Here is a 19,011-nt window from a genome sequence, read left to right as displayed (position 1 = left end):
CAGAAAATGGGATTAAGCCTGGATTTAAACTCCACCCTTGGATTTTGAGTCCCAGCTTGGATGAGGAAATGGAACAGTAGAACTAACTGAGGGGTTGTTTAGTCTCCACTGGAACTGAGCTGGTCACCACAGCAATCTGGTATGTAAAACTTAAATCTGGTCTACTTCAGTGTTTTAATTACTTCTAGCTGCACACTGAAAGCCCAGTAGAGATGCAGCTCTGGGCAGCCCAGCTCAGTCACCATGTGAACACTCAGCAGGCCTGGCACAGGGTTGGCACCAACAAGCTCCAGCTGACATTTATATCCTATTACTTTTCCTGACCTTAGACATTTGATGGAGTGAAAAAAACTTGACAAAAACCATGAAGGCACTGAGAAATTCTCCAAGAGATGCAATTACAGGAACCAGAAAAGCACAGGTATGTGTCTGTGGAAGAACTACCATGCCCAGTGTTTACACCTCCCATGGACCAACCTGAAGATGTTTGGGAAGTGGTGTGACTCTGAATAGGCCAGATTTAATACATGCTTATCTCCTGCTTTTCCTTTTGCAGGTGCCAGTGCTATCACAGATAAATGATGGTACTGCATGTGGTTTAACAAGAGCTACCTGCATTCACAGCAAACTAATTCTTGTGAAGTTTCTATGTTCCTGGCCTCCCTGGGAAGAAAAGGGCTCTCTGAATGACAGATGCAGTGAGGTGGTGACTCACTGGGGGTTTATGTGTGCTACTGATACTCTTGTCTCAGAAAAACACCATAAGAGGATGCTTTATTAAATTATCTGTTCAACTATTTACTTAGGCCCTGCTGATTTAAATTTTTGAAATAACTTTCTAAAAAGAGGAGACACTGTCTCCTCATCCAGCATTTCAGAGCCATCCATTTTACTCTCTGCCTTAATAATGTACAATTCTCTTTCTTCTCTGGATGATGGATAAACCCAGGCACGTGGACCATGGACTGGTACTGGACTGGTGTTCCTTTATACATTCTTAAAAAGTAGTGTCTCATGTCACATTCTCATTATGTTTGAAATTTTCCATCTCATGCAGAACACGTGAAAGCCCAGAAAAGGCTTTCCAGTTAATCACCAACAAAGCTTTTCCAAAAGATCATAATAAATGGTTGGTGAGCCCTGGCTCTGCAGTGAATCATGGTTATGAGCTTGGCTGCATGAAACCAAGACCTTTGATACATGATTCACTGTAGAGCTGTTTTCAGGAGAAGGCAAACAGCATGAGAGTCCTCTGCCAAGGGGAGTATCTCAGTACCTCAGATAAAGATTGATCTTCAGCAAACCAGAGGAGAGCATCTTGATGTGGGAGCCAGCCTGTACCACCATGAAAACAGTTGTGTTTGCTTCCCTCACTGGTTGTTTATCTGGCACTTCAGTGAGGCACTGCTGGTCAGAGATGGACTAATAAGGAGGCAAGGAGGAAGGAGTCTTGTTCATGAGCCCGAGGAGAACTTGGCAGGGCTCACTTGCACCCATCTGCTGTAACCACAGGCATTAACCCTTGGGAGAGAAGACAGAGCAGTCTTACTGACCAGCTGCTTTGTTGCCGAGAAGCCTGGGATGTATTTTGGGTGTTCAAGGGCAGGATGGTACCAAGAAGTTTGTTCTCTCTCTCTCTCTCTCTCTCAGACTAGGATCCAAGTTCCAAATTAATCTAGGAATTGGCAGCACAAAATGACTGTTCAGGTAAACTTCCACAGCAGCCACAGATGAGAAACTCTTTTTCCATTAGAAGTATCTGTAAACTCCCATCAGTGAACAGCCAGAACAGCTTTTATCATTCTAAACCAGTCACTTTATGAAGCAGCAAGACCACAAATTCTTTCATGTTAAAAGCTCAACAACAGAAACTTTGAAGCAGTAATGAAATGATGCAGATCTCCTCTCCAAAAACTGTAATGGTCCACAGGCAAATCCAAAGACATCCCAGGAAACAGACACTGAATCTGAAAGTCGAGCTGAGACTTCTCTTTCTTGCAGCAGAAATAATCCCCAAATTGTCCTCTGTAGTATCTGTACAACCCCAGTTCTTGCAAGGTGCATCATGAAGTGAAAGAGAAGCTATTTCTAACAGCCCTAAAAATCATTTGGACCTCATATATACTTCCAGATAGACTCTTCCCAGGACAGCAGTCAGGGCAGAGGAGTGACTCAGCACTGCAGTGCCTAACATGATGCTATTTCTTCTTCCTTTAGCCAGAAGCAAGAGCTTTCTGGGTTTATAATACCCACTACTATCACAAATACCACATTCCTGTTTTTTAAAATCTCCTTGCACAAAGTACTAGGATATTCTTTCCACTGTGCCTCCCCATTCAGATAGTTTCTCTCCCTGTGGACCTGAGAGGTCCCAGCCAAGATGAGAAGTCCACTGTGCCCAGCACAGCTTTGCATGGACATGGCCTGCCTTCACCCCAGACACCAAGCAGGTAAAACACGGGCTGGGATGGGGAGCTGGAGATGATGCTTGTCCCCAGGCACGCTCTGGTCACCCAGGGTCAATGCAGCAGGACAGCAGCAATGCCCATCTTGCTGGACCAACGCATCTCCTACCCATGCTGCAGCCATGCCATCCATCCTCCCTAAGAGACCAGGATGCACATATTTTAAGTTATTTTATATATATATCTATGGAAGGAGGTGACCTTTTAAGCCAAAAATTATCGATCAGCACCCAAAGATTCCAGCAGGGCAGAGTAACCACATACAGCAACCTCCACCTGGAGGTCAGTCCCATCCATCTACCCCAGAATTCAGCCATGCCAGGAAGAACCTAGGCTGCTACTCACCATCAACAGGGCTGAGGTAATCATGGAGGTGGGCCGTGCTGGCTGCTCCCCCGCCCTGCATGAGGAGGTCCCCGTAGGGGTTCGGGTGGCCGGCCATCAGCGTCATTTGGTGGTAGTAGTCGGCAGGGTTGGCTCCCGGTGGTGGCGGGGGCAGCCCGAAGAGGCCTCGTTCCTTCAGGTGTTCGTGAGCCACTGTTGGAGCCGCAGGCGAGGAGAGAAACATGGGGAGAAGGTTCCCAGAGCAGAGTTAGACCCGGAGCTGGCGCTGGCCCGTCCCCCGCGCCCCCCGCCAGCCCCGCTCCGCCAAGGGCGCGCGTGACGTGCGCTTGGGCGTGCTGCTGTGGACAAAGGAGACCAGGCTGGGGCCTCTGCATTCCTCCATTTCCGCAAATTTATAAACAATCTCTCGTTCCCCCTTCTAATAATCCTCCCGTTCGGACGCAGCCAGCACCCCTGGGAGGGGGGAGAGGGCCCAGGCTGCCGACAGCAGTAACCCTGTCAGCATTAACATCCCTGCCTATTAGGAAGGAAAGACAAATGCAGCCCAGTTCCCGATAGCAGCGTGAGGAAATTAAAGCCAAGGTCTAATGCATAGAGCTAGGTTTAGTGTCTGGCAGTGTAAAACCATTTTGGCTGCCAAAGCCAATTACGCTCACTTTCTCCCAGCTGTAATTTTTCAAACTTGGCTCCCCACCCGCTTGCCCCATTAACTTATTTACCACCACCTTAAACAAGGGGAAAGAAAACCTAAAAAACAAAAAAAAGGAGGAAAAGAAAAGCAACCCAAAACACAATGCCTTTCTTCCACAGCAAACAATGAAGCTGGTTTTGGAAGGAGAGGACAGGGCAGAACACACACACACACACACACACAGAAGCCATCAGACCTCTCTCTGGCGGGTGCCTGAGAGTTCGGATGACGTTGTAGGGGGAGGGAAGAAGACATATGCATGTCTCCATCTCTATAGTGATGCTGTTTTAGCCATACAAGATAGTTTTATGCTGCCAGACACTAATCCAAGGGCCTTGTTGCTCTCTGGTGTACTTTGCTTTGTTGAAGGGCCCCTGCAGCAGCCTGGGAGCAGAGGGATGCTGGGGTTTGCTGGGCATGCAGAGACCAGGTCCCCAGCTATTCCCTGGGCACTGAGCCAGCTACCTGCAACTGTGTAATGGAGCTCTTCTGATGAACTAAGGCATGACTTACACCTTGCCAAGTGAAAGCAGTGTTGTGCATTTTCCCCTTTTCCTGCTGGATGTCTCTGCCCCCAGCTCCCCAACCTATAGGGTCTGATATGACTCAGACAGCATGATCACCTCTGCCTGCACCCAGCACCAAGTTCCCACACAGCCTTCCCTGAAGGCTGCTGCAGAGCAGCTCAGGAGTAAGGAGGAAGAAAGTACGGTCCCTCGCCTTCACTGAGGAGCCACGCTGACCCCAGACACAAAGCCAAGAGGGGATAACCCAGCTGGCGTTGTCTCCTCTGCAACATCAGTCTCAGCCAGGCCAGGCAGCCAGAGCAACTGTGACCCTCTCTGGGGAAAGCTGGGTCCCAGCAGAGACGTAAGAACAGGGAAGCTCCTAAGACAGAAAGAGAGCACTGCAGAAAGGAACGTACTTTAAGCAAAATATTTATAATATGATCCAGCAGTAATAGCTATTCTCACGCTCTGCTTTCTCAGTGCGATGATGCAAAACAAATGTGTAGTTAAAGGAGAAGGAAAAAAAAAACAATAAAAAGAAAAAGAGACAGCTCTCCCACTTCAGAGAGCAGCTGCAGAGCCTTTGCAGCTGTAAATGCCCGGGTTTTAGGGAGTTTCAGTCTGTGAGCAGCAGCAGTGCCTTACCGTCGGCAGGGCTGAGGCCCCGCGCCGCCGAGATGACGGAGAGCGTGGGGCTGCTGTGCACGGAGCGCAGGTAGTGCTCCATGTGCGGGGCCACGTAGGGGTGCGCGGGGCTGAAGGGCGACTCGCCGGGCCCCGCAGGGTGCGGGGACAGGCGGATCAGAGAGATGTCCGAGATGACGGGGCTGCCGCTCAGAGGGGGAGGCCTGGGGAGAAAACAGAGACACGCTGTCACTCACAGCCCCCACAGCAGCCACAGCTGCTGGACACCCTCCTCTGTCCTGCCCCACCACCTTCACCCACGAGGGAGGATTCAAGCACATAGTGGGACAATCCTCTCCTCTTGGCATATGCGGAGTCTGAAGTTCCCAAGCTTCCTGTGGACAGAACCATATTGCACAAAATATGGTTAGTACAAGGTGGCTCACCCCAACTGGGCTGCTGTGGAAAGGGGCACAAGCTGCTTTAGGCAGAACTGCACATAGAGGAGGCATGGAACACACCCTGTGCTAGAGATGCCACCCCATCTTGAACAGAGAGGCCAGCCACACAACGATATTTGAGGCAAACCTGGGGTTTGCAAGCTCCTCACTGCCCCTGGATATCCAGATGTTTAGTGCTGCCACGTGCAGAAAGCCTTTGACAGGACAGTCTATGCAAGGATGGAAATGTTGCAAGGAGAACTTATGTGATGCTGAGCTGTGCTTTGCTCGACCCAGCATGAATGGCTTGGCCTGGGCTGGAGCAGCAGCCCCACCTCCTGCGTCCATCATGGCCAGCACAAACCTCCTTGACAGGCTGGTGGTATGGTTCAGAGGGCAAAAGTTCACCAGAGGTTTTACTGCATGCTTTCTGGGGGCCGCCTCTCTTAAATCCCTCAGATCTTCCTCACGCCAAGCGCTACCTGAGAATAAAGTCAGTAAATACTGAGGGATTCAGCAGGTAACAAAAGAAGTCACATGCATGTTTCAGTGCTTAAGCAGTTTTCTGAAGAGTGAACAAGGATGGAAGGGAAGGACTTCTCCCAGACACGTGCTCTACTGTACCCTTCAGCCTCTTAGACAAACCACAGAGAGTGCAAAGGAGAAAAAGTTATTCACCCTGACCTGAGAAGCAGAAAATCTGAGCTACACACCAAAGAAGCAGAGCTGTCATTAGGCAAAACAAAAGAGCAAAATCTGCTTTGTATTAGCTCTCTCTGTACTCACAGACTGCTGGGAGCAGAGCTGGTGTTGACACACAGGTCACAGCAGGGACAGCATTCGTCCCTGGCTGGGTGCTCTGGCAAAGCTGAGGGAGATGGATGTGCACCCCATGGGGCTGCACCCTGAGCACAGATGACAACAGCATTTTGGAGGTCAGGGATCTGGGCTGATCTAAGGGAGGGTATCACAAAGGCCCTTCACTAAGACTACCCAAATCTGCTGTCAGTGAGTGCATGTAAGATCTGTCTCTCCATGCACAGACAACCACAAACATGATGGTCTGAGCAGTTTAGACACGCCACCAGCACCCCAGGATCTCAGTCCCACCCTGCCTTATCAACAGTTCAGGTGCATTTTAATTTATGTGCAATACTTGCATGTCAACAAAACCACACAAAAATGTAATATAACCTTGCAGACTTATTCAGCAATTTAACAAGCATGCTTGTCTTTGTTTGATCTTCTGTGTGTTTCTCTGTCTTACTGATAAATTAGTAAACCTTGTGGCTTTTTGAACACTTTCTGCTGATGGGTAGTAAATTAAACGCTTTCTGAAATATTTATAGTTCAAAGTACTTTCCCGTAGCAATGCACTCTGTGGCTCGGTGGTGTGAAATACCAGGCAGCGAAAACCCATCACACATAAAGGTTTTGTGGAGATGCACAGCCACCAAAACAGGTGGCTCATCAGACCCAGGCCAGGGTTTTGCCAGAGAACACCCACCAGCATCGACCCTGTTTTCCTTCACGACACTGAAAGACAAACTGATGATGGCATGGCTATTTCAGACCTCATAACCTTCCCACCTGTGCTGCCATGGCCTTCCATTACCAAAGTTATGGGGTGGCCAAAGTGACTCTGGGGTGCCTCTGGCCATGACGTCAGCCGTGGCGGCGGCGAGCTCAGGAAGCTTCAGCCCAGGCTGCTGGGGCTGGTTTCTGTCCAGGCTGCTAATAAAGGCATCCGAGCACGGAGCCCACCAATTTATTTCTACCGGGGAGGAGGGAGAACTGAATCAAAGTCTCTGTTCCAGATTTAGTTTCAATTCATTTCTAATAATCTCCACCGCCTCATCTGGAAAAAATGAAACAGGATTAAAAAAAATGATGTCATTAAGAAAACATCTGACTAATTTTTCTTCTGACGAAGACTTAATATAAGTGAGGGGCGATGTAAATTAAAAGCAGCCCCAATCTTCCCTGGGCCACAGAGCCTGCCTTAATACATAAGCCATGAAAGAAGTTTTCTTACATATACAATAAGTTCCCTCTTTCATCAGTACTCACAGCTTCTCCCAAAAGGGTTGTGAACTTCTTTGATGCAGTCCTGGAACTATGTATTACCAGGTTTACGAGCCTTTGGAGCCTCTGCTGATCAAACTGTGAGGCCGACATCTAAAATGCGTATAACAATATGAAGGGTTTGCTGTTCATTTTCTCTGTGCTAAATTAGGCAGAAATGCTGGAGTCCCTCAGAATAGGAAAACTCCACCCTGAACAAAGAGGTAACACTGGGAAAAAGATCAAGAATTTCCCCAAAATGCATGCAGCTGGAAACGCAGCTGGTGTTTGAACATGAGGTTGGCCCTGTGCACAAAGGCTGGGCTAGAGAGCAGGCAGCTCCTTATGGCTCTGCTTAAAGCCTGTCCTTGCTCCCTGGTCCATCTGTGGACTAGGATAGCCATACTTCCATTGAGGTCTGGCTCCTGTGAGGCCTCCCAGGCAGGGATCACCTCTCACTGTTGTACCTACAGTTCTAGCCAAACAACATCCCACAGTGCAGCATGTAGCAAAATAACGTGGCTTCCAGGAGCTGCCTACCAGGAACAACTCATTCACCCAGGGGTGAGTATTCCCTGGCTCCCAACTCCCCAAAGGTTTGATTTTTTCCCCATTTTTTTCCCCAGTTGCATTATTTCTTATCCCACACTGAGCCATCGCACTGGCACTGCAACTAGACAGCGAGAGGCTGCAGTATCCACACAGGTCTGCTCCTTGCAGAGGAGAACCATCACATCCTGCTCTTTACTGGCAGTGGATGAGAGATGAAGCAGTGCTGGGGGAAGGAGCTCTGTCCCTATGTCCAGCTCACATCCAGGGCATGCAGGGCTCTCCATGCCCATGCCCCAGACCCTGCCTTCAGCTTGGGGTGGTTAAACAGCCTGTGGAAAGAAACCACAGTTCCTGGTTGTGTTCTTCAGCCTGTCCATAGAGAGCAATCCTCTGCTCTCCATGTCACTCCCCACTTATTTCTTGGATCCCACAGACAGCATGAGGAAGACACCCCCCACCTGAGAGAGAGCTCCTGGCTTTGCTGAACACAATGCTGTAAAAATGCTGCTTTCTGCAGTGGGATGAGGGATTTCACTTGACCACATATATATATGGAGAAAGTGGGATTCTGGTTTCCAAATAGGCTAAGGGAATTGGGTGTCCAAATGCCATTAAATTTAATGTGAGCCAGGGGCCTGTTTTCCCCGCGGCTCCAGTGAGAAGCCCAGGCTCTATAATTAATGCTCAGGACTCGTAGAGCAATTTGCATCTCTGACGAAGCACGTGAGCCTGGATTCATTTCCTCCCCCACCTAGGAGTGGATTTTCCTTTGCTGCTCTTGAACAGAGGGCAACACTAAGGTGTGGGAGATGTTACCTGATGCCACCTAACAGCTGCAGGGCCTCATGGTGCTGCTGGGGGCATAGAAGCTGCTCAAGGCTTTACAGAGCAGGTCTTTACCAGTGCAGTGGGTGACCCCTCTGGGAGAGCAGAATTCCTGGCACAATTTAGTTGGCTTCAGCTGCCTGCAGAGCAGAACAGTGGGACAGCGGAGGAGCACAATCAGCAAAAGGACAGATGGCAGCACCTGAGACAGGGCACACGCTGCCTGTGGGACACTGGGAGACTTCTGGTGGTGTCCCAGGAGCTGGTCACTCCATAAGAGTCCTTCACTGGGGAAAAGAGATCTGCTTAATTTTCCTGCCTCTTGGGTTTTGCTGAAAGGAGTGACAGTTCATCTGAATCTCTGCAGTCTCATCCCAAAGTCTGGGGGAAGGAGCTGTCAGCTTCCTCTGAAAACCAAGGCAAAGAAACCTCAGCCTGTGTTTTAAAGGGAGGCAGAGCACCATTCTCCTGTGTGTGCCCTGGAGCGTGGCAGGTGCTTGTCTGTGATGCTGATGATGGATGCAGTGCTGAGAAAGAACCCCTGTGGTCCCATAGCAGAGGAGCAGCATCCTCTCTGAGGAACTGGGCTGGGCTCCTGGGAAGGGAAAGCCTCAGGAACTGGCAAAACCAGTGCTGGCTGCTATGAAACGAGCCTTGGGGTGGCTTTTTCCCGCTCTCCCTCAGTGGACACGCACCAGCAATCCCAAAATCTTGCGTGGTGGAGATGAGGCAACATCTTGCCACTGCTGTGAATCTGCCGCCTCTGCAAGGGGCACTCAGCAATGAATGCAACAGTTAAAGAAGTTGCACATTTCTGAAATAATCTCCATCAGTTAAATAAACCCCAGAAAAATGGGGACAATTACCAAGCACTAATGTTCCGTGACTAGTCTAAATTAATACTTATGTGACAAATAAATTCATTCTGCAGAAAACAAAGGGCTGAATACTTTTCCATATGCTTAATGGAATATGGACACTTGAAGGCAATTGTTTTGCTCTACAATAAAGAAATTCATAGCTGCTAAAGAGACATGGAAGCAAGGAGCAGAACTAGCTTTTAAAGCAAACAGTCCTTTTTAAATCTCATGTAAAACCCCTTGCTACTCTTTTGTTTTACTAAAACTTCCTAGCCTGTTTTTCCAAGTCCTGTGTACCCAGAACACCACCTTTGTCTGAAGGAGGGGGAGAAAAACCATATAGATGACTGAAAACTGGACGGTTCTCATGGCAGACACTGCATGGATGGGAGGCCAAAGCTGTATTCAACAGGAAACCTAAAGTGCCCCGGGATTCATGCTAAATGATTCAGTCTAAACAGCTCTCACCAGCCCCTCAGCTTCACCTCTGTTTATTTCTGATTTAAAGTCCCTTACAACAGGAAGGGCGAGAGGTCGCGGCAGTTGCGGTACCCTGAGGATCAAACCCTGCCAGGTCCCTTGGAATAAGGTAACTGCCAGAGGTCAAACCTGGGCCACAACTATCAAATTCACATGGCATTTGATCATTCTCAAAGATCTCCCTCCCTCCCTGCCGTGTGTTCAGCTCGGAGAGCTGAGGATGTGCCGTGGCCATGGGGAACCACTCGTGCTCCCCAGCTCTCCCAGCCCTGCAACAAGTTTGATAATCACCCAGTAAAATACCCTGATGATCAAATGTAAGACTATCAACTTGGAGAGCCAACCTATGTGTCCCTCTACAAAGAGATGGAGACTCAAGAGACATCACTGCTAACTCCAGCCCCTGCTCCATCGGGATGCACAGCACAAGTAATATATTTTACCCTGTATCTTCTCAGCTCTAAAAGAAGGTTAATATTTTTTTTTTCATACTCATAAAGATGAATATATAGAAAATCAGAGCTACCATTGCTAATTCAGCAGGTAATGCTCTCACTTGTAAGATGTTATAGAGATTATGAATCTCAACAAAAATTGTTACAACTTTTTTGCAGAAATTTAATGGGTGTGTTTCACGCAGTTTGTGTTTTCTCTTTTTCCCTCAAATCTGTCTTTGAGCAAAAAAGGAAGCATAAAAACAATAATAAAAAAGATTTATAACAATAAAATATCTATTAAAAAATATATCTTTATCAACAATTACAAGCTCCCATTAGATAGATTTATGGATAGAATTGGTAAATTCAGCATTGCAAACAAGACTGTATGGCAAAACTAGATGCTCCTCTAAAAGATGGGCTGTAAGTGCTCTGCAAGGTTTGGAGTTCTAACAGAAGGAAACAGTAATTTTTTCCCACTGTAGAAGTTAAAGAGGGGAATCCTGTGGCTAGTGTTGCAGATGTCAGATCAGATAACTGTGGTAATTCCATTGGGCCTTAACAGATAAATGTCTCTGAATATTAAATACCTTATTTGTGAATTTGTGGTTTGGGCAGTGCTTTGAGAAGGATTTAGGTAGACACTATGAAAATCCTGCTCCACATCCATTGGCAATGGTAGTTGTCATGCCTAAAGTCTAATCTTGTACTACTGAAATAAAACTCTGCCACCAACGGGAGGAACAACAAGAACAGGTATTCAACACAGCTCCTTTGCTTTTCATCTACACAATATCATAGTCTATGGCAGGTACAATTTCTTTGCATGAGTTTTTTCCCAACCCTTAGACTTAATGCTACTTCTAGGGCATGAGTAATTCAAAATACTTGCTCCAGGTAAGAAAACTATTTTTTGTTACAAAAGTGAAAAAAAAAAAAGTGGTAAACATGTTTCATTTTTCCTTTTGAAAGATGATTCCATATTCAAACACACCTGACTTCAATCCTATATTTAAAATATCTAAACCCAAGAACAAATCAAATAACCTATTTGATTTCACCTGATATGTATGATTTTTTAATAATGAAATCAAAAGTGTTTTGGTTTAGAGCTTGAAACCCTCTTCCATCTAAGTTCCACCAAAACTTAACAATGTTCTTAAGCTCACAGGTTTTTGGCAGACTCAGAGGGGACAGGGGTAACATTTGGAGGGAGCAAAGTTGGGAGCCCAAGCACAGGAATTGCTTCTCAGATCAAAAATTCTCCTGACCACATATGGTTTCTCACTGCATTTGTGATGCATTTACCACAACAAGGGTCTAGTATTGGCTGACATCTGTAGCCACAACTGCAACACAACAACAATAACAGTATTTGCTTTTAAAATGGAAGCAAACTACAGATTTTTGTAAGTAAGGTTGCCCTCCATTATACAACACACAAAGAAGCAAGACATCAAAAGTAGAAATTAGGGTTGATACAGGACCTTCAAACCTAAATCAAATTAGTGTCGCAGGGAGAGATCTTTGATTTAAGCTTAATAGTGGTGATTTTTTCTTGGATTGTTTTATACTTAATCAGCCACACAACCCACTGTGCAGACATATGTTCCCAAAGCACATCAAAGCAAGTAAACACTCTGTTTCAGATCCTAATATCCTTTTTTTTTTTATCCAATTATCTTACTTACATGATCTTTTAATTTAAGTTCTGAAAGCCCACCTTTTCACACAAGCTTTCCTTTAGGAATGGAGGTAGAAGGATGACCAGCTCAGTTCTTGTGAGATACTTGCCAAAAAAAACTGCACAACGAATAAATCAAAGCACAGCAGATGAGGCTCTAAGATAGTTTCTTGAGAGATTAATGATGAAAGCCTTCAGAGAAGCAGCATATTTTAAGAAGGGGGACTTCAAGGAAGGTAGCTGAGGGGGAGAGAAGGAAGAAAAGTGAGAGAAAAGGCATGAAGGAAAGCAGGGACAGAAGTGCAGGAGCCAGTGAAAGGAAACAAACCTAAGCAGCAGTGCAAACTGGAGGCATGCGAGCTTCAGGTTGAAACCATCAGACAGGAGAACTTGATTCCAGTAGTCACAAATTTTGAGAGCTGGGGTGTCAAAACGCTGCAGGGACAGGGTGGGGAGAGGATGAAGGCAGGGCAGTGGCACAGCTGATTGAAGGAGCGAGCCAGGTGGGACTTGGTGGGGGAAAAGATGGGGAGAGGTGTAGCCACAGAGCAGATCCTGATGGCAGAGCTGAGGGAGATCTGAGGGGAGTCAACACTGGTGTGGGGATGTGGGAAATGGGTGTCAGAAAGATGTGCTGGATGTTACACAGCCATTTCTCTTCATCCCATTGCTTTCCCTTGGGACACATGTTGAGGATATTAGCACTTTCAAGTGAATACTTTGCTTGTAGCTGTGAAGACACTGGGCTTGGGAACACAAATGGAAGTGCATGTTTGTGGGAACAAATCTGAGTTTTTGAGTCCCTGCCCAGTGTCTTCTTCCTATGCTACTTTTGGGTGGAGGCTTCTCTCCCTTAAAAGGTTTTAACATTCAAGTGCTACTGAAGGGTTTAGCATTTAAAAGACAATTGCTATACTGCTTTAGAAAAGTCTGTTTCCATGTTATGCCAGCACTAACCCACTGAGGAAAGAGAAAGGCAGTGGCAGCAACACCACAGCAGTGAAGTTCATGGAAGAGTCAGGCAAACCACAGAAAATGCTTATTCATTCATTACACTTTAAATCTGCCTTGGCTCCATACCTGTCATATCCCAGAAAAGCAAAAAAAGACCATTCCTCTTCATCATGACTGTAATACAATCAACTGGCTGCAGCATTACTCTAACCAACGTTAACTAACAGAGTCTTTGTCTGACATCTATAATTTCATGTTAACAAATTAGGTAGGCTCCTGCATTTCCTGGTACCTTGAATGCCCAAGAAGCTCATAACTTTTCTTTATATGCAAAATGTCAGGGAAAGGGCAAACAATGTTATGCCAGAAGACCATAGCCAAATCACTTGGTTGGAATGTGCTGTAAATCACGGGGTGAATGGAAAATGAATCTTTGTTCCAGGACAATGACTTCCAACATTAATGTTTCTACTAATATGCTCCTTTTCTGTTGGGAATGTCCTCTTCCCATAATCCAAGGTCCTATGACTTAAAACCTATAGCTAAACAAGAACCAAGGAAGGAAAAACTACATTCAATTAATTACAAAACTCTGACATGTCCTGCTTCTTTTTTCTAAAGTACCCAGAAAACCATTGGTGTTCAAGCCTTAGAAAGATGACACACTTGCCCTGAGCAGCAGTAAGCTGTTGTAACTAACTGGAAGTAACCAAACCCCATAGTTTACAAAGGGAAATATAACAAAATGGGAACAGGTACAGCACAGATCTCTACAAAGCTTTTCCAGACGCAGCAGACAGAGGAGCTCTGTCAGTACATAAAGGTGATAGTGATAGCTGTGCACAAATACATCTCACACACACACAGACACATGCCAGGCACTCTGCTGGTGTGCTGTGTGTGTACCTGCCTCTGGTGCATCACAGCACAAAGGAGTAAGAGATGTACCCTCCCATAATAACAAAGCTTTTGGCTGGGGCTCCCTGGGTTTTCTGCAGGAATTAATTCTACTGGCATTTGACACATTTTAAACAGCAACAGCCCTCACAGTAACCTCCAAAGGGAAATATTCTTGCACAATATATAATAAATACATTGATTTCTAATAATAACCATCTGCCCTAAATCTTTTTGCTGACAGGTTTAGTTGGACCAAAGGCCCTTTTCACATCTACTTCATGACAGCTCCCATCACTACATAAAGACTTTGAAGTGCCCTAACGTGCAGTAAAATGCGAGATAACCTACCAAACTGTCAATATTTCTTCACTTCTAAAAGGAAATGCTAATGGCACTCAAAGAGCTCAAGATGTAATATAAGATCTGATCCAGCAGACTGGCTGATCTAACCAGCCTCTGCTTTGCAACGAGTATGTTGAAAAGCAAGCAATTATATGGTGAAGAGCAGAACTAGGTAAAAGTTTTTCACTGATATGACTGCAGGAAATAAACCCTTTTTATTCCAAACAAGCTTTTCTCTTGAAGTATCTGGAGTTTTCTGTACAAAATAGAAGAATTAACAATAAATCAGCACTTCAACATTAATTGCTTCTTTTTAGCCTATCACTTTTTTCCTTTTAATTTTTTTTCACATTAGAAAGAAAATTAACATGAATGAGACATAAATGTATTTGTTTTTTTTTTAAATCTGGGTAGCATTCTGCTAGGGTTTAATTTTTCATAGGGAAAAGTTGAGCACAAATAATTCAGAGAAAGCAGAGTCTGTCTCCAACTGCCTGCATTAAACAACTGGCATTTCTCTACCAGCTCTAGCCTGCAATGGAAGACTGAGGAAGGCTCTATAGCAAGAGAAAGTAAAAGCAATAAACAGAAGCCCTGTCCTGTGGTAAAATCAAAGTACTGCACAACTTGAAAGTACTTCAAAGGAGTCAGGATGCTTTCCTCACCTCTCAAATCATCTCATGGTAAGAAAAGATGAGGTGTTTCATATCTCATCTGCCACGTAACCACCCAAAAAACCTTCCTTGCACAACTCCTTTGCTCCCAGATCCGTTGGTGTCATTGACTGCAGCTGCTCTCCGATTCTTTCAGTTTCCAGCGGAGTAGGAAAATATAACACATTTATCAAGGAAGGAATAGGGATCTGATGTTCCCCAGCTGTTTACTGCTGAAAGTTTACAGTAGTGCTTTTCAACCTGTGGTTTGCAAAACCCTTGGGAAACACTAAAAACTCCTTTAGGGGCTGTGAAAGACAGTGAAAAATCTCTGCAAGACTCTTGTTATTCGGGCCAAATTCACTATACTACGTTTAACAACCCTGCTAGAAATTTTTTCAGGGAGGCTACAGATTGTAATAGCTTGAAAACCCCTAACTGACCCTCTGCTTCCCAAAATCAGTAAAAATTACATACAAAACATGCTTAGAGTAATCCCTGATGACCGCCCTGATCCATCCTACACCCACCAACATCAGCTGGTGCAGGAGCAGGCACCAGCTGTGATTTAGGGAACTGTGCTGGCTGGCACCGAGGTAACCCCATCTCCTGTGTCTGCTGTGTACCTACAGCAATACCTCCTCCCCAACACCATGCAACGGGAGACCTGTGGGCCTCATCTTTCATTCTCTTATCTCATGCAGCTATTCCTTATGCAGACACATTTCTGTATACAAATCCCATTATACTTGACCCTCAGTTCACCCTGTTTCCATTACAACGCTGTAGACTCAACCAGACTTGCTCCAGTGCCAACTCTGTGCTGTCATTCCTTGCGCAGAGTGGTAATAAAGAAATCACTGTTTTAAGCTGACAAAGAACAGATTTCTTACTAAGTAAACACTGATGTTTTGGTAGGGAAATTAAGTTATAAAATTGTGTCTACAAAGGGAGACCATGCAGATGGAGTTTGTTAAGAGACAGCAATACAGTCAACAGTGGTTAATTCAATTGCCTGCTACTTATCAGATTTTTTTTAAAAAAAAGGCTTATCCAGCTTTTGTAAATGCAAATGCAGAAAAGCATTTCAAAGAGCCGTTGTCAGTGTAGCTGGAGAGTGATGTACACGCACACATGGCCTTTCCAGCCCAAGGAACCCAGCCCTGCATATCCAGTATCCACTGTGGCTGTGCTGGACTCCAGAGGCTCTGGTGCTCACCAGCCTGGCAGTAGAGGAGGCCTGGGCACAGAGAGCTCAGCACCACATCACCACCCTCCAGTGCTTTTGTCCTTAGGGCTGTGCCATGCCCTCACTTCCTCTGGCCACTGCTCTCACCTGCCTCTCTGTCTGCATGGGCCTCCTATCAGTATTAGATACCCCAAACATTCCTTCAGCTCAAGTTAAAACTGGGCATTAAGTTCAGCTGGATAGAAGAAGGAAGTTCAGCACCTCCAGTCCCCAGCTGACCCTTACATTATGCCAACTCAACCTCAAATGCCACATCTAATTCCCAGGAGCACCAGGCTGATGCCAAGTCGCTGAAGATGTTTCTCAGAGTTCCAAAGGCAGAGGCACAGCCACTCTTTATGCTTCCCCTTCCAAGAATTGCAGCAGGGTTTGGGGTGCTGCCTCAAAACCAGGGTTTTTTCTGCAGCATCAGAGCTGGAAAAGGCCCCCAGACATCCTCCTCACACTAACAGTTCTGGTGCCTCCTGTACTGCAGATCCAGGAGGACCCACATCACTCCACAACCTCAAAAATCACCCTTCCTGCATCTCACCCAAAACCAGTATATGGCATGTAAGTGGTGAGAGGAATGAGACCCCCAAGTGTGTTTATGCACACTTAAACTATGTAGAGTGAGGAAGGGATGGCTGCATGGGCAACTGCAGGTGCTCAACTCACAGCTGACAGCCAAGGCTTTCCACAGCAGCAGCCCCACTCTGCCTGAGATGATCATCTCAGCAGTCTGAACACAACCTCAATGCAATGGGGACAGTTTAAAATTACCAGAGAGCTGTGGAGGGGTTTTTTAAAAATATTGTATCAGGAAAGATAGAGAACATGATTTATCTTTTGCATAGGATAAAGTTCACTATGGGATTCAGCATGTAGCATGATGTAAAGTCTCAGGCAAGCCAAAAGGTGTTAACATTGTGTGCCCTTTAAATGAAGCAATTAGTCAGTAAAACGAGATGTGCTTAGGTTGGAACTATGTAAATACACTCATTTTATTAATATAAGGCAAAAAATCTTAAAAAGAGATATTGCTGGGCAATTAAGTCACCAAGTATTGGTTCTATTTAAAATTCAAGAGAAGGGATATTAAACATACTCAAATTTTTAATGAAAACATTTCCATCAGTTTTAATAATTCAGCACAAAATGTTATTTAAACATTTCTCTCTGGTTTTGGAAAAGGCAAACACAGGGCCATTGTACTGTGGTCTGGAAATGAAAAATCGGAACTGCTCAGGTGCAGTGGATTTCTTTAGTCATTCTAGACAACTCAGTGGCAAACACACTAAGCCTGGAAATCAAAGCCATGCTGAAGTCCCAGTAGTGAGGTTTTCTACGTCTTAGAAGTTTTTGAAAATCCCATCAGTCATCTTTTTGCACTTGCAGCTCAAGTTGATTTCAGTGGGGTGTAAGCTCTTATATACCTTCATTGTAGGAAAAGGGTGTAGACAGAATTTTGATAAGAAATTCTATCTTGGAGTTTACTTTGAAAATAGAACTGAAGATCTTGCACTTTGCACTTTTTGGGGCTTTTTTATTTAGTTGTATCAGCTGCTTGATTTGTTTAAATAAGCAAAGGATGGAACAGGTGAAAACAGTGTGAATTTTAAAAATATTTTATGGTTTAAGTAATCCAAAGTGTTATTAGTAACCAAGGAAATTCAACTATCCAGATCTGAACTGCCAGTATTCACAATTCCCTTTGTGCACGTCATATCACAGTACAGTAAAGCTGTTCATAATCTAATGGCAATATAATTACCCTTACCCAGCATGCAGTACACATTTGGTACTCATGAAAACTCTAAGAATTAATACAACCATTCATGCCTACTATAAAAGTCTCTCACCAATGAAAAAACGTTTCAAGAATTCACAGACCATTTTCTAAGGTCAGTCATAGAGTATCTGAGGGACAAAGCCAGGTGCAAGAAGTTATAACGATCTATTGGTAAAGATAAACTTTTAATTACAAAAGTCCCACATGAAAGCTCTCATTCTGCTATTAGGACGGAAGTCTGGCAAGACAAAAATGAACAACAAATGCAGCTCAGGCTACTATACTCATGTATTTTTACAGGCATATTAGTCAAGCTATTGTAACATCTCCCAAGATGCCAAACTGCCTGGCTGCACCAAGTCCACCTTCTACCTTCAGCCTTCAAGAACACTTTCTAAAAATCTACAGTTTCATTTTAATCAAAGATTTCCTCCTGGTCACCACTGGCTCTTTCAGCTGAATCTCAGATTTGACTGGGGAGTGCAGACCACGGAGTACAGGCCAGGACATTACTTTCAGCCCAGCTTTTACTCAGTGAGGATGGGAACAGGAGGAGATTAGATTGAGACCCCACACTGCTAAGTAAGGAAGACACCACACACTCTCCATACGTACACACAAATCCTTGCTGCACTGGAAGTTCATAATCACAGCAATTTTGCTGGTGAATGTGTGAACCACAAAATTGCCCTGCCTGGGAAAAGAAGCACCCATGAACACAGAGCTGGAAGGGTTGGGTTTATGAAACACAAAGTAATTAAGTCAATCACAGTAACCAGACCCTGGAAAAAGTCCAGTTTGGCAATGCAGTCAAAAACCAAGCAAAGGGATAGGAAACCACTGCATCCAGTGCAAGATTTTGGGAGGGAGCTCTTCAGTGCAAGGCACATTAAGGAAATCTTCTGTCCCTCAATTTACTCACTGAGTCACCCTGGGAAAGGTCACTTGCCCAATATGCTGCACCTGAGTGACATACCTGAAGCAACGTGACATCCACACAGAAATCAAGCCCAAGTCTCTGCTCACCATCCATTCTTATCAGAAACTGTCACAGAATTCACCAGAAATGCAAACCCTGCTCTGCGGAAATCAAGCAAAGAAACCAGGTTGACAGAATCCTGAGCTCCAGCTGCACATGAAGGGAAAGAAGTTACAGCCCACAGAGC

At 45.3% G+C, this 19,011-nt stretch overlaps 1 protein-coding gene across 2 annotated transcripts in view; it reads right to left on the bottom strand.

Moving 5' to 3' along the window:
• Window positions 1-19,011, bottom strand: part of GLI2 (GLI family zinc finger 2) — a 186,230-nt gene that overhangs the window by 36,108 nt on the left and 131,111 nt on the right. For both annotated transcript variants that reach the window (XM_079310958.1, XM_079310959.1), the window contains exons 4-5: window positions 4,656-4,858; window positions 2,811-3,002 (exon numbers count right to left, since the gene is read on the bottom strand). In XM_079310958.1, coding sequence (XP_079167084.1) covers window positions 2,811-3,002; window positions 4,656-4,858 — 395 coding nt within the window. The remainder of the gene's footprint in view (window positions 1-2,810; window positions 3,003-4,655; window positions 4,859-19,011) is intronic.

This window comes from Erithacus rubecula (genome assembly GCF_903797595.1).
Source record: "Erithacus rubecula genome assembly, chromosome: 8".
NCBI classification, from domain to species: domain Eukaryota; kingdom Metazoa; phylum Chordata; class Aves; order Passeriformes; family Muscicapidae; genus Erithacus; species Erithacus rubecula.
The sequence above is the reverse complement of the archived record's forward strand: the minus strand, read 5'-3'. Positions and strand labels throughout refer to the sequence as shown.